We start from the raw sequence: 21,211 nt of genomic DNA on the forward strand, positions 1-21,211 counted from the left end.
AACGTATTTTAAGGTTTTATGTAAGTGCCTACTATTAAGTAGTCGTTCATATTCTGCAGGGTATAAGAGTATCTAATTGATTATAAAATATAAGCAGTCATTAAGTATTTTATAATAATATGACGTTATACACTTATACGGGAGTAAAGTGTGGTCAATTTAAAAATATCATCATTCTTATTCTTATAATATACTATTAAACGATAATACATTTGTCTACTATGAGAAACGATAAAGTGCCAATGGTCATTACTATTGCCAATATAATTAGTTGTATGTAGATTCCAAACTGATTGCTGTAAAAGAAGCTAATGGCTGCTGACGTTGCCTGCAAACCAGTCGGGGTTATATTATAAAAAAAAATAACAAAAAACAAAAATCGCTCGTATTGGCGATTGTAGTAAATTACCTGCATAAACATGAATAATGACGTGGCAGAAGCACTGTTATTCGAGTATTTCACTCCGATTATGTTGTATATTTGCGTGGTGAACCCACTGTCTCCTAAACCCAAGAGGAACCCGCAAAATACGGCCATGTGTGAACTGAAATAATAATATACTAAGTAGTTATTTAGAATTTAGATAGAAAAAAAACACAAATCCAAATGTTTATACAAATATTTTCCAAAATACTATATAAAAACACCTAGATAGATAGTGAATAGATTGCAGATCCCATCATTTAAAATATAATCACATACCTAGGTAACAATTAATATATGATGAAACAAAAAAAAATCTATATGCTTTCGAAGCACATAGATTTACATAAAAAAACTGGTTTTGCCCGTGGCCGTCTATGTGCTTTTTATTTTGAACAGGGTGTATATACCTATATAAAAGAGCTTATATCCTAATTGACTGATTTAATGGTGCATCATCGCCTAGCTGGAACGCTGAAGCTATGAGTATGACATTTGGTCAGTAATTTCGTTTTATTATGTATAGAGACCCACTATAAGAAAGGATTTTCCAAAATGCACACTAAAAGAGATCCTTAAACAAGAATTTTTAGATTTACGGTGGAAATTGAAACCTTTTTTTGTATATATTTATTTTATAGTTGTCATTGATTACTCGGGCATCAGACCAGGTACAAGCACACATAAAATTGTCGTGCTTTGGCCTCAAATAAATAAACTATATCTTAAAACAAAATGTATGTGTAATGTCTATAGCTTATAAACTCAAAAATCACTCAATCGTTTTTGATAAAAATCTCCGAAATTGTTTTTACAGATGTTAGAAAAGTTTAGAGAGTGAGTAATTTAAACCACGTTAAAAAATATAATAAGTGCTAAATTAAATCTACTACTTGTTGTTGCCCATGCATATATGCCTATATGCATATAGGTAAAATTATTTCACAAATCTAGATACGCTGACGTCGATTTGTCTATGAACTGAGGTACACTAAAACTGAGATACATTCAAACTGAGTTACACCTTTATAGCATATAATATATACCATAGAGCCGCAGTCCCGGCTCAAGGAGTAGGCGACATAGGCCCACGCCTAAGGCGGCACTTAAACAGCACTTTAGTAATAGGGTGGCATTTTCAAAATACTGATAATATTATATTATTAGGGGTGGAAAAATTTGATTTTACCTAGTTCACTATTTTCGCTTGAGCCGGTCCTAGAAGCATATATTTGCCACAAAAAAAAACTGAACTGCACACGGGCGAAGCCAGGATATCAGCTAGTATATAATATAGATCAATCGATTATTTTATCGAAAAACGCTCATTATTTAAAAATATATTAACGTTTTCGTAAATATTTTTTTTTTACGAAGATAATTTTAGTTATTATGAAACAACATTTAGAATAAAAATAGTCCTATATTTTTATTTTTAGGTATCATTTTTTAAGTTATTAATTTTATTAATGACAGCATACCACCTACATTTTAGATTCTGAGCGGGGCGAAAATTTATTCCCCCAAATGATTATTCTAGCATTTTATGTAAGTAAGTAAATACATGATAATATTTTCAAATATTTAGAAGCTTTTTGAGCTATTTCTATGATATTATATTATTAAACTGAAATTCAACCCTATCCATTACAGTGGCACACTCGACACCTATTGTACAGCTAAGAGATACCCATGACTAAATAGATCTATTTAGTCATGAAGGTACCACCTTTCCCATCACCTATTCAATTCCTTATTTAAAGCAGAATATTTTTCGTTAATATATAATATTACTAGTTGAATAACCCGGCATTGCGCGGGAAAAAATTGTGATTAATTAACTCCTTTTGGGTGTAATTTTCTGTGCACAGGTATGGAAGCAAAATCATATTACATTTTAATTTTTAGCCATCCCGCGTGGCGTTGCCCTTGAGTTTCGCTTATGGCAATGCTAAGTATATTATCAGGTAGGCAATCTGCCTGCGGTAGATGACGGACACAGCGAGGTAGGTTATAAATATAGCCTATAATAGTACAGCTTTGTAGTTGAAAAAAATTTGTATACAGTGTACCTAAAATAGTATTTAAGTCATAGTTGATCATCTCGGATTTTTTAGAAGTATTTAATATTTATATATTAATATATTTTTGGGGGTTATTTTATTTTATTTTTACGGACAGACCGGCGTAATTGTACCTAGCTTTGTGAAATAATTGGCATATATAACCTGCAACCAAAGGCAACCATTAATAAACAAAAAAAAGTAATATATAGATATTATATAAATCAAATTTTAGATGAGTGTTTTATAAGTTAGATGTATTTAAAGTAGATAAGTGATGTTGGTATTGGAGTGGAGTGGCACATGTGTATACCGTAAAATGTTGATACACTACTCCGCTCATCTAAACTTTAAGTAGCCTGTTATATCCAATTAATTAATTCGAGTTTTGTACATAAAAATGCTCTGAATAATATTTTATTTATATTGTGCTACAGAATATGAAATAAAAAATTCTATGTTGTAATTTAAATCAGTAAAAACTTAAAAATCTATAACAATAAAATATTGTGAAAAGTATAATTTATTTTCTAAAAATATGTACTTTACGAAATATATTTTTCAAAAACATTAATAGTTTGAACTTTGAAACAATGAAAGTTTTACGTTAAATGAATCACCTGGTTTATGTAGGTACATATCTATACTTAATATTATAAAGAGGAAAAATTTGATTGTTTGTATTGAATAGGCTCTGAAACTACAGAACCGATTTAATGAAATTTGGTACATAGATAGTTTAGACACTGAGAAAAAACATAGGCTACTTTTTATTACTAAAAAAGGGCTGTAAGGGGCTATACTGGTTCGAATTGAAAAATTATTTTTTTGTTGGATAGTCCATTCATTGAGGAAGGTCATAGGCTATATAACATCACGCTACATTCAATTAATAGAAGTGCTCAAACAGAGATTTTGAGATTTATGATGGAAATATTTGTTTATAAATGATTGCTATTGGTTATAGGAGAAATAATTAATAGAAATAGTATTTATTTATTATTGGTTGCTATTGGTTAATCGGGCAGATCAGGTACAAGCATGCATCAAATCGAATTTTCACACATTGCCTATACCAGGGTGGCTGAGTTGCACTTACTGCAGTGAGTTACGCCAAAAAGGAGTTGAACAATCAAAATTTGTTTGAGAGTTGTCATTTTTTACGGGCCACAAAGCGTGCAGGATCAACTATAGCCTATATTAAAATATATACGTTTGTGTGCAGATCTCTGTGAAGAAGATAGGCTAATTTAAAAAGAGTTACATTTGGTTTTTATTCGTCGGAATTTAGTACGTTTAGGTTAGGTTAGGACTATGTATTAATTGATTACATTAATCCGCCGTATTATATCAAAATAAACTTGTTATAACTTTGATACTTTAGAGTTAAATCATACACTTACGTACAAACCGCACCGGGTCCGCGATCTACCGCAGGTAGATTGCCTACCTGATAATATACTGCTGCGAATTAGAATTTTTATTCCAGGCATCAGAAAAGTTAAGATAAATTTTGAACACCGTACACCGAATATTAAATAACGAATTGAACAAAGTTTGAGTCATATAGAGTTGGTACATTTAACGGGCAACGAAGTGCACAGGATCAGCTAGTATATTACTATTTTAAAAACACAATATAAATGCCATTGTAAATAAGTATAATAACTGCAGTGAATATTGTATGCTATAGCATAAAATGGCCAAAGCTAGTAAAGTTTTTTTCAGATTGATAAAAAAAATAATTGAATTGGGAATACAGGCAATACTGTAATATAGACATATATTAAACATTATAATAATTTGCTAAAAATGTTAAATGATGAATTTGAAAAAAAAATGCCATACTTAGGTTTGATAATCGATTTGTTGTAAGTATCGCCGAACGGAGAATCGTTTGGTAGATTGACAAAGATCAATCCGTACGCTACGATGTTGATGAAAAAACTGATAATTATCACGGTCGAACGACTTAGTCCACTGCATTTTGAATTGGATCTCTCAGACTTTTTACCCAAAACGCTGCATAGCAAACCACCTGTAATCATCGCACGCGTATGCATCACAGTCACATAATATTATGATCTATAGTATAGATTAATTACCTATAAAAGTATTTATGATGCACAAGTTGATGATGCCCCATAACATTTTTTCAATTTTTATAATTACTTATACATAGGTATAAAACGGTAATCTTAAATTATATTTTTAATGATCAAATATTGTATGTTAATAAATTATCCACATCAACTCCCCCCCTCCACCCCCTATAACGAAACCATTTGACCACCACTGTGATGTATAATGTGCTTAAAAGTAATAAACATGACTTAGTATTCGAACCTGTGACTTCGCCGACTCCGACCAGTATTCCCGTATAGCCCAACAGTTGTTTGGTGTTAGTGCCTAAAGACTTTGTGAACGCGATGCATGAACTGTACACGCCACTGTAAAGCGATACGTGCAAACCTGCGAGTAGGTAAAGTTTAGAATAACTAAAACAAAATAAGACAAAAATAATTTTTTAGTTGTGGGAAGGATGGGTAGACTACAAAGAAAGGAACAGCAGCCAGTATTTGCCAAGGTCAACATAATTAAATATTTTTTATTTATTCGGAACTTAAGAACTTTGTTTTGTTGGGAGTACGAGTACCTTTAGATAGGATTAATACACCTAGCTATCTAAGTTATAGTAAGTTATAACTTATAAGTATTAAAGGTGCAAATCAGTTCAAAAAGCTGAATTTTAGTGTCCTTAGGTCTTTGTATACCTATAGTTAAATAATTTTTAATTATTGGTTGATTTCTCTTTAATACCAATATACTTAATTTATAGTTTATAATTAGAGCGCGGATTTTTATGCACTAAAATGTATCGAAATATGCCATATAATATGCAGTAAAAATCATGAAAATATGCAAGAATTTTTTTTTATTTATTTAAAATTTACAAATTAAACAACTTATAATAATTAATAACTTACATACTTAATAAAAAATTTAGGGAATTTTCAGAACAACTTAATATATTTTTAAATTTGATTTATTAGATATTAAAATGAATAATCATATGCATTTCGAGTTTGATATGCATTAACATTTAAATATGCAGAAATATACAAAAAAAATGTCACCATTAGTTTCAAATTATGATGATTCGTGGAAATAACTGACAAAAATCCAAAAATATGCAATTTTGCATAAAAGCCCACGCTCTATTTATAATTAAAACTGATCCGAGCGATCTTGACAATTTTCAATTGTGATAATTTTATAGTAGGTAGTTATTTTTTAAGAGCATAATAAAACAAAATAAATATAAATCCTAATTTTAATTTTCAGATCATGGCTTAGTTTTTAGATTAATTTACTTTTTTTATACAAACTCTAAAACCCAGAAACCTTCTAGGTACCGATAAATACTAAAATGATACCGATGAACCGCTTATATACGTTTATAATTTATATCATGGATATGACGTGTGGTGAGTGGTGTCTTAATATGTATGTGCGTCGACCGCATTTTCACACCTACCGGTGAACAAGAACAATGTGCTTAATAAGAGCATATCTTTGGTCATCAAAAGCCTCATCGAATCCCTCAGTTCTTGTTTCGGAATCACGCTGATTGGTTTTTGTAAGTTCACTTCGTTTTCCTTGCCATCGGCGTCCACGGACGGACGTAAGACCATCAATATAAGCGTGCCAAAACCACACACCACTGCCAGCACGGTGAACACCAGATTTCTGGTGGATTCGTTCAGCTCGGTCTTGTCACGGAGCACCAATATCATAAAAACGTTTCCAATGCATATGCTGTAAGTACGTTCCGTGTATGCGGGACACAAAAAACAAAATAATGTAAAAAAAATATGTATCTACAATCAGACAAGTATTGTAAGGGCGTTTAATTTTACGTGGACCTGCATGAGGAGGGGGGTTGGGTGGGTAATCCAGGCAAGACACTTCCCATCCTCCTTTGAAACGTCACCTATTCCAACACAAAGTCTGACCTCTTTTATAAACAACAACAAATGTCAACATGTCATTTAGGCACATATCGCGGAGTAACGTACATAGTAATATTATAGGGTTGAGGTTCAAAAATTACGTTGATATCATGAATATAATTTGTTGCTATGATTACCAACTATAGGGTATTTTACAGGGTACGTGCATCTTACCCCATCTAATCACGTCCTATGGGGCTATGAGCCATCCGGTGCGTAACCCTCAGAAAATGCGTGCCATATACTGACATGCTTCGTCGAGACAGAGCTGGTGATCAAGACTCGTACAGTCGTACTACTGGCATACTGCACACAACCATGAATACGGGTGTCACGTGATTCACCGAGTATGATCAACTTCATTTTTAGATTCTGAGCGAAGCGATGAATGTATTGATTTTACAATGATGTGTGTTTTTTTTTTTTTTTTTTGTGTCTGTTATCACCTTTTAGGACAGTAAAAGTGCTTGGATTTTCTTCAACAGTAACTTTGCTGATAGGAAAGTGAATCTAGTTGGTACTTTAGGGGGTCAAAAGTAAAAATTTCCCAGTAGTTTACAAACGCGACGTGGAAAACAAAAGAAAAATTAAGGAAAAACGGGAATTTGTACGATGACAAAATCTGGGTTTTTTCTTTCAGTCAATCGCTTAATTTTGGGTTTATATATTAGTACGTATAGGTATTGTACCAATGTAAGTATTATAAGCACAACATAAAAATACCTTATTTTCGACATGGCCCAAAATATTCCCGAATTCCTGGATATGGTCGACGAATCCGAGTTCATGGTCAGGTATGTGCCTTGTCCGGTCCAAATAATCGATGCTCCGAAACCTAGCAACACAGACGTGGTGTATAGCAGAATGTTGGACGGCCAGAGGAACGGCGTCAAAAACAATCTGTAATACAATGCGCACATGGCATAATATCATCAAGTATATTTTGTAACTATTCGACTGCTTAATATGACATATGGCTAAAGGTGTAAAAACCCCCGGGGGAATGGTCTTATACTCCCCGTCACACAGTGGTTATCAATGCTTAATATGTAAATATGAATGATGAATATACTTAATATTGTGCTAAACTGCTAAAATTATAACGTATAAATAATGTAAATATTTTAGTATATACGTACACGTAACATGTCGATCCCAAGTAAATAGATTTTCGGCTGCCAATAGCGCCAATTATTGCCGGTGCCAACCAGTTGCACAAGGCAAACACGCCATATATGATACAGAGACTCGTGTACCCGTCGCCGGTAAATGAGGGATCGTCTTTTTCGATACTTTTCAATACTGTTTTCTGAAATCAACATAATTACGTTTTATATTATTTCATGATTATCCTATAAGTAAGCACGTGGACATGAGTATATATATTATGTAGATATTATTATATATCCACTTTCAGGATTCAATTAGATTATAATATTATAATAATATGTCGTACAATATATGTTTCCATATTATAAAAACTATAGTTCTACTGTATTAGTAATTGCGTATAACAAGTGTGTGAAGTTGTTTGTGTAAATTACTCAATTTTTTTCTAAATTCTGTCCGTAAATACATATTCTAAGGAAGTAGGAACCTATCTCAAAATAACTTATGTAATAGCGAATTTTTTAAGCTTGCTTATAATAATTTACTTTTTTAATAACTATAGATTACAAAACTATAATAATTAATTTTAATTTTTTAATATTAATATTTGAATAATGTTATTACCTCGATATTGCTCACGGTCAAAAACGATGTAAATACAAACATAAAACCCAAGCCTAATATGCTGATATTCATTAGTCTCTTGTCCATTGTAGAAATACTGCTTTACCGATGAATATCTAAACAAAGGAGAAAAAATATATAATGTTATACATAATATACAATTAAAATAAAATCAGGGAAGTCACTCTGCTGGTTTTGTGTGCACCTCGTCATTGAGTATATTTGTAAATCATAACTGTAATATTGATGTGTTAAATACTTAAATTTAAACTGAATGATGAATAATTGCATATGAAAAATGAGTCTGAGTAGTGACGGACGTAGTAGCCTCTATTTCTAAGAATAATATGTTATGATTAATATTTACTTATGACAATAGGTAAACTATTTAAGTTGATTTTACTTGATAATTAATTACGGTTATGAAATTATCTTATGATGTTTATTTTGTTATATTTTATGGAAAATTAATTTTAATATAATTTGTATGGGTAATATACGATTCCGAATGGAACGATTGCGAACGGACCTTTTCCGGTAACACGATTGCGAACATTTTTACCTGCCTTTAATCGTGCGGTGTTGTCAGATTTGGTGTTAGTCAATAACACATTTTTAAATGCCCGAATGCCCCAGCCTTGAAGAAGGTCATGTATTTACAGACTATTTAGTATCGACATATATTCCACCTGATGCATTATTTCCACCATATATTTGGGCACAAGAACCTTCAGTAAATCCAAGGTATGATTTAAAAAAAAATAACTTGAATTCTTGTTCCTTCCCACTTAAATTTTACCAGTAAATACAAGATCTCTAAGTTTTTATAATTATTTTGTAGAACTAACAATGGCCCAGAGAGCTTTCATAGAACGTATAATGGTCAGTTTTATAGCCCCCATCCTCCAACACACGTCGTGATATCAGTTTTAAAAGAAACACAAGCTCAAAATTTGACAATAATAAATTCAATTAAAAACAACGTATATAATCCTATGGCCAAAAAAGATAAATCTAAAATTGAATTAACATTACAAAATTATAATGATTATAAAATACACAAGGATCTAATTTTATATTTAAGAAAAACTGGAAATTCCTACCAGGGAAAAAATTTAAAAAAAGCAAAAATGTAGAAAACAATTTTTAAAAGCCGTTATTTTATTTATTTTTCAGCTTTTAACGTAACATTAACACGTAGATTTTGTAATAGTATTATTAATAATTATAATCAAATATTATTTTATTTTATTTTAGTTTGTAACGCAGTTGTTGTTTTCATTGTGTAATTAATATCAATAGTTTTTATTTAAAAAAAATATTTTGTAAACTTGGCAACGTGGTCTATAAAAACGTTCGCAATCGTTCCGTTTTTTAGGTAAAACACCAAATTCTCTGATAAGCGTCATTCGTTCGCAATCGTGTTATAAAAAAGGTAAAACGTTCGCAATCGTGTTGTACCCAATTTGTATTAGCTATATACCATTGGCGCAACGGGGGTGCTTTAGGTCTTTAGCCCCCCCCCCCCTCTAAAAAATCAGTAGATGTTAGATCCCACTGAGTCATAAAAAAACCTGAAGCTTAAGCACCCTCTAGTTCAAATTTCTGGTTGCACCAATGGCTATATAGTTTTTAATTTTAATTTCTGAGCGAAGCGATGAATGTATTGATTATACAATGATGTGTGTTTTTTTTTTAATTTTTTAATTTTTTTTTTATTTTTGTGTCTGTCATCACCTGTTAGGACAGTAAAAGTGCTTGGATTTTCTTCAACAGTAACTTTTCTGATAGGAAAGTGAATCTAGTTGGTACTTTAGGGGGTCAAAAGAAAAAATTTCTCAGTAGTTTTCAAAAGCGTCGTGAAAAACAAAAGAAAAATTAAGGAAAAACGGGAATTTGTACGCAAAATCTGTTTTCGAGAAAATCGATTTTGGTTTTTGGTCTAACTCTAAAACAAATGACCGTAGGGACATGAAATTTTGACTGAATGTTTATAATTGCATTTTCTAAATATTTTGACTTATTTTGAGCTGTTTGCGGACATTGTCAATTTCCATTTTTTTTAGTTTTTTTTTCTATAAATATCAATACAATTTTATCTGTTGAGTAAAAAAGCTTGAAAATTTAATAGAAGGCTCCTAGGTTATTATTTCAAAGGCAAATGAAAAAAATGAAAAATCCTTAGTCACAGTTTTTATTTATAAGCATTTAAAGTTCAAATTTTGACAAAATACGGAAAAATCACGAAAATTAGCAAATTATTTTGAGTTGAGAATTCATAAAATTTTTTTTTTTTAAATCTAAGATTTGAAAATGCAATATAAGATTACTCATAAGTTTGTTTACCTTTATCAAAAAAAAAATGTCTACAAGAAACTAAATTAAATTTATATGAGCGTCTGAAATTTATATTTTTACAACATAACTCGATTTCTCATGTAACAATTTTCTTATTTTATTGCAATTAAAAAACAAATGACTGTAGATACTTTAAAATGTCACTGAATGTTTATATTAGCATTTTCTATACACCATAAAATTTTGAAAATATTGCACTATATTATGATAATATGATTTGAAAACCAAATAAATTACCTTAAAACTTTATAAATTGAATTCAACAAACCTGTGTGTTCTACTGTCCTGTTTTTACTAGACCTTCACTGAGTAAACCGACTTATCCTCAGAATATCAAATAGTAGACTGCAGTTCTAATTTTTGTTTAATAGAACGTTCTAATAATTATCGATGGGTTGATAATTATTAACGACCAAGTGTTCGTGATACATCATAATCTTTTGTTTCGTGGTATGGACTTATTGGCGTGATTTTAGCTCGCTGCATTTCAAAACGAATGAACGAAATACGTATCATACGAGAACTATATTATTATAATACGTACACGCGGTGACATGGCGTTATCGGGTTTTTTACAATTAATATAGCATATTTTATATTTCATTATTTATTTTATAAAAAATAAAATGATTTATATAAAACATAATACCTAATATATTATTCTTATACGTAATTTATCGTATATAGTTTATACGTTTAAGAACGATAATGCACTCAGAATTGGGCAGTCAGTCTTAGTTTTGAAGTTATAGCCATTTGAAGTTGAAAATGTCGATGGTATATTGCTTAAATAGCTAATTTCGCGATCATCTTAATATCACATTTTCAATTTTGGTCCGAATAATAAGGCGTAATTTGTGCTCTTTTTACTCAGTGACAGTGACTAACACTGATGGTTATGCATTATAAAATTAAGAATGTTTCCAAAAATTTAAGGAATGGAGCGAAAAAAAAACAAATTTTCAAATTTATATTAATGGGAACACGATTTTGTATATTTGACGAATAATAGAGAAATCTTTTAAAGGCAAAACGATTGCGTATACAAAATAGGCTCCGACGTAGTAAAATATTTAAAGCGTTATCAATACAATTTTCAAAATAACACGAACAAATGATTTTTTTTCAGAACTACCTACCTATATATTGTAAGGGTTCAAATTATTCAATTTAATAAGCAATTAAAAATATGATATTAAGTATTGTCTATACATAAACATATTCTGTTTAATCCTTGTATTATGTAAGTACAAAAAAAATTATTTGGTATCAGGCTGTTTTACACTTTTACAGTTTTACTGTATATAGTATGTGCCTACAACATAGAATTGGTTGTATATATAAAACGGTCTTAAACCTAATAAAAATTGTATACAAATAGTAATTATTTCAACTATTATTTTATGGTCAAACTTGTATTGTCTTCCATTAATATGGCCCGATCTGGGCCTGATTTGAGGTAAAATTCTGCAAACGAAATTTAAAACTCAGTATACGTATTTTATCATATTGCATGATTTTATAGAACCATAAACTGTAAAGTTGTACTTAATACACATATTATTGTTCTTGAACTTTGAACTACTCAATAATCGAGTCTGTCATTTAATAAACGCGCAGAAACAACCCGAGAATTGTCATTGACCACTCGATATAAATTATATACTGTACTCACTACTTATTAAAAATTAGCATAAAGATAAATTAAAGAGTCGCATTATCTGAGTCGCATATTAAATTAAATTATAATAAGCATAGAAAAATTTTATAATTTACTAAATTCATTTTTATCGTAAAATGTCAAAATATAACGAGTATTGTTCGATAACTGCCTTTCACAAAACTACAACAATTTAATAAAAAAAAATTAAAAATAAAGAATATTATTGATTTTTTTGAACGTACAACTCCATTAAATTGTGAGAAAAATGAAAAATATCTAGGTAAAATGTTTGGCGTTTGCAATTAATTATAAAATTTGATTACTTTGGTAACTTATGATAGGTATAGTTCTTAAAAACATAAAATGTCACCATTATATGATATATTCTGACTGTATATTTATTTTGAACAATATGTATATAGTTAATGGTCACTAAAGAACAGAACAGTTTGCCAATAGGTATAAATGTAGTTTGTACCACAGTATATAATATATAACCCCCGACCCTTGTCCCTCGTCCATTACGCGAGCTACGAAAATAAATTCGTATTTTATATGTATACATATTTTTATATGATCTAATCTAGTTTGAAGCAAATACATATTAATGCACACTAAACATAAGTTCTGAAATAGGCATTTTAAAAACCACGTAGGTACAATTAAAATAGGGTACTCAAAAATTTTTTTTTAAGTATTTTTTACTAAATTATAATCAAACACTTAACTTTACATTGATTTTGCCTCATATTAGAAGTGTTTTGTTGTACCTATCAGGTTGATTGTTTTTAAATTTTTAATATAGGTAATATTATGTACTTAAAACAGATACTTCAGTAAAACATAAAACATAATTTCCAAACACTTGTTCAAAGACTGCATTGTTATATTGTTTTCTGGCAATTGAAATGTGCATGTTCCTATTGTTCCTAATACCTTTACAATAAATTATAAGGAATATATTTCACACTCGTGAACCTATTTTTTTTAACAGAATAATTTTCTGAATATTTACTCAAAAATGTTATAGGGGATATATTATAATATTAAATATAATAAAAGGTGCTGATTCTATAGCAGTAATACATTATACGATAGGGATACATATTTAAAATGTAGTTTTACATGTATATTATAAACAATTTGTCTGTAAAGTGTAGGTAACACGGCAGTTAAATTAAATTGATATTTAGATAAAAGGTAGTCTTTAATAGGTATTTTGTAATAGGTATATTTTCATTATCATTATCAACGAATACATAACACATTTATTATTAATTCAACGATGAGGATAAACTGTAATTAAGTTCAGGTACTAAGGTGTTATAGTTCCAATATAATAGAAAAAGTACATTTTTTTGTTTTTATGACCAGATGATGAACAGACAAGAGATAATTTGTGATTATACGTTGGATTCATATAAACTCTTTAAAATTGTGTGTATTTAAAAAAAAAGTCTGTCAAGTAGGTAATTACTATAGTAATCTATAATTAGTAGTTACCTAAATAAATAACCGCTCTCAGGGCCGGAGGGAGGGGGGGTTTAAGGGGTCATCATGACCCCTCACTCATTTAACCTAATATTTCAGTCGGCACATTCACATTGTCAAATAAAAAAAATATGTATAAAATATAAAAATACAAAATAAAAGTGGGTAAGTTGATGATGTCGCTTTGCTGTACAGTAGGTTACAAGTGGGTCACTGTAATGGAGGGTGTTCAATTTTAATCCTTGGCTATAAAAGTTGAACATTTTATACATGTTTAACTACAAAATAATTATTAAATTTTGCATGTGATAAATTTTGTCAGAATTTGAACTTTAAATGCTTATAAAAAAAATTCCTGTTTTTCCTTAATTTTTCCGGCGCTTTTGAAAACTATTGAGAATTTTAAAATTAGACCTCCCAAATGCACCAACTAGATTCACTTTCCCATCGAACAAGATACTGTTGAAGAAAATCGAAGCAGTTTTACCCCCAAACCATGATGACAGACACAAAAAAAAAATACACATTATTGTAAAATCAATACATTCATCGTTCCACTCAGAATCTAAAGTGTGAATAAAAAAAAAATTAATTATATTAAATAAACCTCGGTGGAAAAATATGTTCTATTTTAAGCTTAATGTGCCAATATAATGATTTTTTTCCCGTGTCCCTGCAGCTAAAATTAATATCGACATTTCACATTTATTGTATTATACGGTCTAAATAAGGGTTTGACGAATTCTTATTCTAGAACAATATCATAATTAATATTAAATATTAAAAAGTATAAATAAATACATGCTTTTATCTAGATTTTATGTTTAGTTCCTGTACACTAATTATTGAGCTCAAATTTATACAATAGATGGTAATATAAAAAAAAAAAATCAAAATTTCGACGCTGAGTTTTAGCTTCAACATAGTATTTAGTAGAAACAAATAATTGACATTTTGAGTGTAACAAGAAAATTTTTTTAGGGTTTTATAATTATGCATGAATTATTTTAGTCGTCAATTTCGTTAACCATCACGACCCCTCACAAATATTACCTAAAGCTGGCCCTGACCGCTTTGTTAGTAAACAGTAGGTATCAGAGATGAAGGTAGTTAAATTTTCAGTTGTACTTTTAAAAATACCTTATTGGAAAAGAAAAAACATTTTCAATAAAACAGGAGTGTATTTTATCTGGCTGTATCAATTTTGACTAAATCAATTTTGTTATTTTGTTGTATTAAAAAAGGAATAATCGTAAACACTTTAACGAAAACCAAATAGTTATATACTTGCAGCATTTTCTAGGCAAGAATGCAAGATAACATTTTCAAAACCTGTTGGTTATAATTTGTAGCTATTTATAGTACCTATATATATAAAATTCTTAGTCGACTTTTAATTTTACATTTTTGTTTGTTTGTAAAAACCATTGAAATGTGATAAAAAAATCACATAAGTTATTTACTTACTATACATTTGCATTCAATTTGCGCATATACATAATTAACGGCAGATTGAAATTCAAATTTTTACGAAATTGAGTATTTAGGCGTAAAATTAAGATTTATCCTCATACAATTGTTGTTATTTTACTATTATTCAAAAAATATCAACTGCAATAACATAATATATTCCACAATTTATTATATACTAATTTTTATAATGTTTTGATAAAAAAAAATAATACTGGGTGAAAAATCTTGAAAGTTCATCATAGGTAATTCATAAATTTATCTTACAGCGACCAAAAACTATCGAAAATACAATGTCACTAATTTTTATAAACATCTCAAGTTCAAATGTGTATACGAATTTGATATTCAAACGGAAAATAACGATTTTATTTGTTTTGATATAGATAATGTACAACAACAATAATATAGGTAGGTAGGTTTTAACTAATAATTTATAATCCCATAATGTTTTTTAAACTTACTTTATCATTATTCCAGCAACCCATCAGTGGTTTGTATCTACTTACTAAAAATTCTAAGAACAAAATGTATACTCTTAAATTTATCTATGATTTCTAAGAAACTTCTGATAGTATATTTTTTATATAACTTTATTTTCCACTTTTTCCATATCTATCATTTTAGCAGTCGTGTTTAGTATTGTAATTGAATTTATTCGATCTCTCCTCTATAGAAATAAGTAAATATCTAAAATGACACCACAGAAGTAGAGATACCAACCTACTACTTAAATTAATTATTTAGCTCTCCGTTTGTTATAAGGAAAAAATTAGTTCAAAAACTTCAAGTTTTCAACCAATCATATTATTATTATAGAAAAATAAGTTACTGATCGTAATATATGTAAATGTATTTATAATAAAATATTTTTAGAAATATAGGCTTATAGCAGTGGCGGATTTAAGGGGGGGCAGAGGTGTCCATGCCCCGTCACAATTGGCCTAGCACCTAGATTAATAAATTGGGGGCCGTAGCCATTTTCCTCCAAAAACGAGATACCGTTTTCTCCACTGTCCATATTCCTCCAATAAATAATAAATAAAATAATAAAATAGTTTATATAAATAACTTTGCATAACAAAAAAATAAAAAATATTCTTTATTAATCGAATAATTAATAAATAAATCGAAAATTTGCCATACGAATAAATAAATTAATCGACAGCTGATATAGATAGTCGATACCAGAATGTTTCAACCGAAAAATTATCCTAGCCTTACTTTATTTTTATAATACGGAACGTAATACTACAACACTGGCTAAAATATTGGAGAAAAATAGACATAATTTCAGTCTAAAACAATGAGGAGGAAAATGGAAACCAAACTTTTTTTTTGGACAAGTGGACAGTGAAGGAAAAGGGTATCTCGTTTTGGAGGAAAATGAAACCGTACAAATTGGCCGTTTTTAATGGTAGGTATAATTGTACAATAAACTGTATTTTAAACCGTATTGGAATCTAAAAGGTGATTGTACGTACGGTTATGCAATTAAATTATTATTCTATATTTCCATGTAGGTACCTATATAATATTATCACTATCACTATTTGATTAAGGGACTATGAAATAATAATAATTAATGACTAATAACTATGTGTATCCAATATCCATGTGACCAATGACCATGTATATACAAATAATTAATATGTTACTATTATGTTATAAAAAAAATAATTATAGATTGTACGCATATATTTCAATAAAGTATTGATTAATGCATCGAGCATTTATTTAATCAATCAATTTCTATTGAATGTATAAATAAGTATACCTATCTAATCTAAAATTAAGACCTAAAGGTCGCAATAATTACAACCACGTGAATATTTGATCAATAAAGTTCTGAAAAATGAAGAAACATAATATTAAGTATACATTACTGCACACAATGTATATAGGTAGGCACTAACAAGGAAAATTGCAGTTCATAAGAACAATATTATATTTCGTTAGCAGCTTTCGGTTAGGTATAGCCGGTATAGGTAGGTAACGTTAACGCGCAACCGAGTTCAGAAAAATATGTTAGTAGATTATCACAAAACAAATGCCAGATGCCTACTCCAATTTTTACTAGGTATAAATTTTAGTTTGATCGGTATTATTAAATTAGGTCAGTAATAATGTACGATTGCGCGCATTTTACCTTTTTCATAATTTCGGTTGTGCACGTTTTTACGGGACAATAGAGTATCCGTTTTGGGTAAAATATAATATTATGTTTATATTATGTAAGATACTACGACTGCGCGTAAAAAATATTGCGATGTTGCCAGATTAGGCGTAATGGTGTAGGTAAGCGTTCGAATGTTTTAAACAACTTTTAATTTTTAACCCATATATGATTATTAATTTAGTTTTTTTGTGATTGCCATTTGTTGATAAAATTGTGTTATCTAGTTTCATCAGAAAAGTAGCTGAACACGTTTCTACCCATTTAGGTATATAAATACCTCCTAGTTCCTATACATGCGTACACATAATTCCACGTGATTTTTCATACACTGTCGGCTGTCGCTATTAGATATACCTACCATTGATTATTTGTGTGATCTGCAATGCTATTCGTCATTAGTCATTACCTATTATAGGTACTAGGTGGCTATAGGTACTTTAGTTTACCTACTCTTGTTATTATAATATTACTAGCTGATCCCGTGGACTTCGTTGCCCATTAAAAATGCCAACCATTTTAAATGGCCTTTATGCAACCATTTTAAACAAATGGCAACCAATAATTATTATTATTATACCTTTAAAACCCATGGCCACCATTTATAAACAAAATTTTCAACCGGAAATCTCAAAATCCCTGTTTGAGCACCTCCCGGGGTTGGTCCTCTCCCTTTTTAAATCTCCTGCTCAGAGGTCTAATCTATCTATGTAATAAATTTCATCATCATTAGTCCAGCCGTTTACGAATGCATAAATGACTCACACACAGACAGACAGACAAACATTCATTTTTATATATATAGATTATAATAATTTGATTAAAATATTAGGCAATTGACATTTATCTTTTACATTATCGACACAATTAAATGTACCTATGAACTTTAGACAGATTATAATGCCGCCATCATATGAAAAATCACGAGACATTGACATTTTAAGCTTAAGTTTGGATGAAATCACATAATAAATATAAAGTTTAAAGTAACGTTTACGTATATTTATAAGCTGGTAACCGTAAAAGCGCAACTAAGGAAATTTTTCTGAGAGGGTCTAGAATTGAATAAGCAGACTGCAGCATAGACCCTGATAATTTATATTTTAAACTAAAATATTATTAAAAAAAACTGGGGGCTACGGATAAAACTGGAGCGGCTAATCTCCCTCGCCTAATTGCACCTATGTAGGTAGGTAGTAACAAATTATATTTTATATACACGATGCCATAATGACATTTTTAAAACATTTAAATTTATTTTATGATTTTGTCTATTTATACTACAAAGCACGAACCAATTCACTGTTCACACAGTTCTACGGTAAGACGGCATTAAATCAAAAGTTAACAACAATAATATATGATATAAATATGCACTCTATTATATTAATAATTAAATAGGTATTAATAATATAATAAATTCAATGATTTTGGCAAAAATGAATTAAACTTATCGTATTACTATTATAAAACCCCTTTAAGTTCATAAAAGAAAATATGGAAAAAAAATGCATAGGTAGACAGGGAGTATATTTAGTACAGGGGCCCAACATTTGATGTGGGGGCCTGTAGGTAGGTCACTGTTTAAAGGGTAGTTCTTTTATACACATAAATTATTAGTATTACTAATAATAATATTATTTTGTAATTTGCTAAAAGGACGCTACACAGACATTTGTTTTCTCCGTCTTACAAATGAGTAACATAGCAAATGTTACGTTTAGCAGATCTTGTTTAGCTCCGTTAGCTCCGTTAGCTTAAAAATTAGAGTAAATTGACCTCTTATAACATTTAAAGATAAGATTATTATCTAGGGCATCTTGTAAACTTTTTATTATATTAAAATTGAAAATTTTTTTTGTGCATCTTAAAATACTCATAACTCGCTTTAAAATTAAAATATAACAAAAAGCCAGTGAAATGCCCTAGATAATAATCTTACCTTTAAATTTTATAAGAAGACAATTTACTCTAATTTTTAAACTCACGGAGCTAAAGGAGCTATCAGCTGCTGATAGTAAAATTTGCCATGTTACGCACTTGTAAGACGGAGACAACATTTGTCCGTGTAACGTCCTCTTAACAGAAAATAAATGTATAACATTTATTTTAAATATTACTAAGAATTTGTGACTCACATAATAATTGATACATAAATCTAATCTTATTCACACCACGGTGAATGGAACCAGTAGTCGGTGACCAATGTTTAATACAGTAAATCTCTTGAAAAAGTTATAGCTGATAATGATAATAATAATAAAAACAAAACATAAAAAAAACCATTAACATTTAACAATAGTAAAACGTTTATAAAAATGTACTAACGTTATTAACATAACTTTTATCACACTACAAAATATTTTGTGCATAGGGACGGCTTTACTATTATATTTCAACAGTTACATAAAATTGAATAAAGACCTATAATCTTCACACATTCTAATCTATATAAGATGTAAACGTAATAATCAAACATTGCGCAGATAAGTAATTATTGGAAACTGTATCAGAGTTTAGTATAGCTGGTTTTACTGCACTAATTTAATTACCTAATTGCCTACTATTAATTATTATAAAATATAACTTGTTGGTTACAACTTATGGCTCAATTTAAACATCAAGAATTTTTACTAAAATATTTACCCAACAGCTTATAATCGATTCGGAATGAAGATAACACAATATAAATATATAATTGATAAAATATTTTAATATTACAGGCATGAGAAAATCACTGCTGAGTGTCGTGTAAACTATAAGTAAATAGTTATGCCTGACTCATGGACATTAATCATTCAATTTACTTAATACTTTCCACATTTTTAAAAGTTAAATATATTTTATTAGTCGTTAGCAGGACTCGGGACTTGAAGCATTTGCTTATTTTTATGGATTGACTTAAAATGTAGTAGAGTGCTATGGAAGTGTATGTCGTGTTACGACACGATCAATTATGAAACTTGAAAGTGCTATTTTTGCTTTTTTCATAGATTTTTCTAAAAAAAAAAAATGTTTATTTCCAGTTTTTCTGGTTATTTTTGCTTTTTTGACCAGTTTTTCTACTTTTTTATGGTTTTCTACTGCAAAGTTGATATGATAGAATTAAAATTAAATCATTTAATGCAATAATGACGGTAAGATTTAATTAATCAATTTTTTTTTCAACTATTTGTATATATCATTTACATTTTAATTTTCAGAAAATTCCTCGGAAAATCTATAAATTATAATACAAATTATTTCGAAAGTGAAGTTTGATTTTTTTGTAATATAAAGATTTATTTTTTTTTTTTGATTCAGTTATACATATCATCTCTATAGCACCTACTTTATCATGTAAAAAGAAAGTTTTTTTTTTTTTATGAAATATTTTTGCTTGAATTTAAGTTTTTTAAATGTTTATTTGAGTGCTTATAATGATGTTTTTAAACGCTTATTTTAATGATTTTATGTGATATAAGTCCCGAGCCCTGGTCGTTATTAAAGTTTATAATTTTACCCTAAGTATCATCTATTATTCAATTGTTATTAATAAAAAAAACTATCAACGGATTTTGTCTAGACTAAACAATGTTATCATCGAAAAATCAAATGCTCCTTGCTCCGGCCTTCAGTAAGAATTTATTAAAATCTATAGATCCATAATATTATGACAAAGAATTTGTTTTATGTTTATTAAGTTTATTTTAGTATACATATTCGTATAAAATTAATCTTGTGATTTTTCCTAGAAATAAAAACAACTGCATTAAAAATATACTTGAGATATTTATTTAATACGTTTGAGTGATTGTAATAATACTTGCATCAATTATC

At 29.2% G+C, this 21,211-nt stretch overlaps 1 protein-coding gene across 4 annotated transcripts; it reads right to left on the minus strand.

Moving 5' to 3' along the window:
• Window positions 1-166: 166 nt before the first annotated feature.
• Window positions 167-19,805, minus strand: LOC132942529 (UNC93-like protein MFSD11). Of its 4 annotated transcripts, none has more exons than XM_061011037.1 (10): window positions 19,531-19,805; window positions 10,861-11,072; window positions 8,235-8,350; window positions 7,640-7,809; window positions 7,224-7,400; window positions 6,026-6,306; window positions 4,834-4,959; window positions 4,336-4,525; window positions 410-545; window positions 167-328 (listed from the first exon to the last, which is right to left on the minus strand). In XM_061011037.1, the coding sequence occupies exons 3-10, from the start codon at window positions 8,319-8,321 to the stop codon at window positions 197-199; spliced, it is 1,299 nt and encodes a 432-aa protein (XP_060867020.1). In that variant the 5' UTR covers window positions 8,322-8,350; window positions 10,861-11,072; window positions 19,531-19,805; the 3' UTR covers window positions 167-196. The 4 variants fall into 4 exon arrangements, with proteins under 4 accessions (XP_060867020.1, XP_060867021.1, XP_060867019.1 ...); XM_061011038.1 differs by lacking the exon at window positions 10,861-11,072 and having other exon boundaries at window positions 19,531-19,633; window positions 19,721-19,756; XM_061011036.1 differs by lacking the exon at window positions 10,861-11,072.
• Window positions 19,806-21,211: the final 1,406 nt, after the last annotated feature.

This window comes from Metopolophium dirhodum, chromosome 4 (genome assembly GCF_019925205.1).
Source record: "Metopolophium dirhodum isolate CAU chromosome 4, ASM1992520v1, whole genome shotgun sequence".
Taxonomy (NCBI): Eukaryota; Metazoa; Arthropoda; class Insecta; order Hemiptera; family Aphididae; genus Metopolophium; species Metopolophium dirhodum.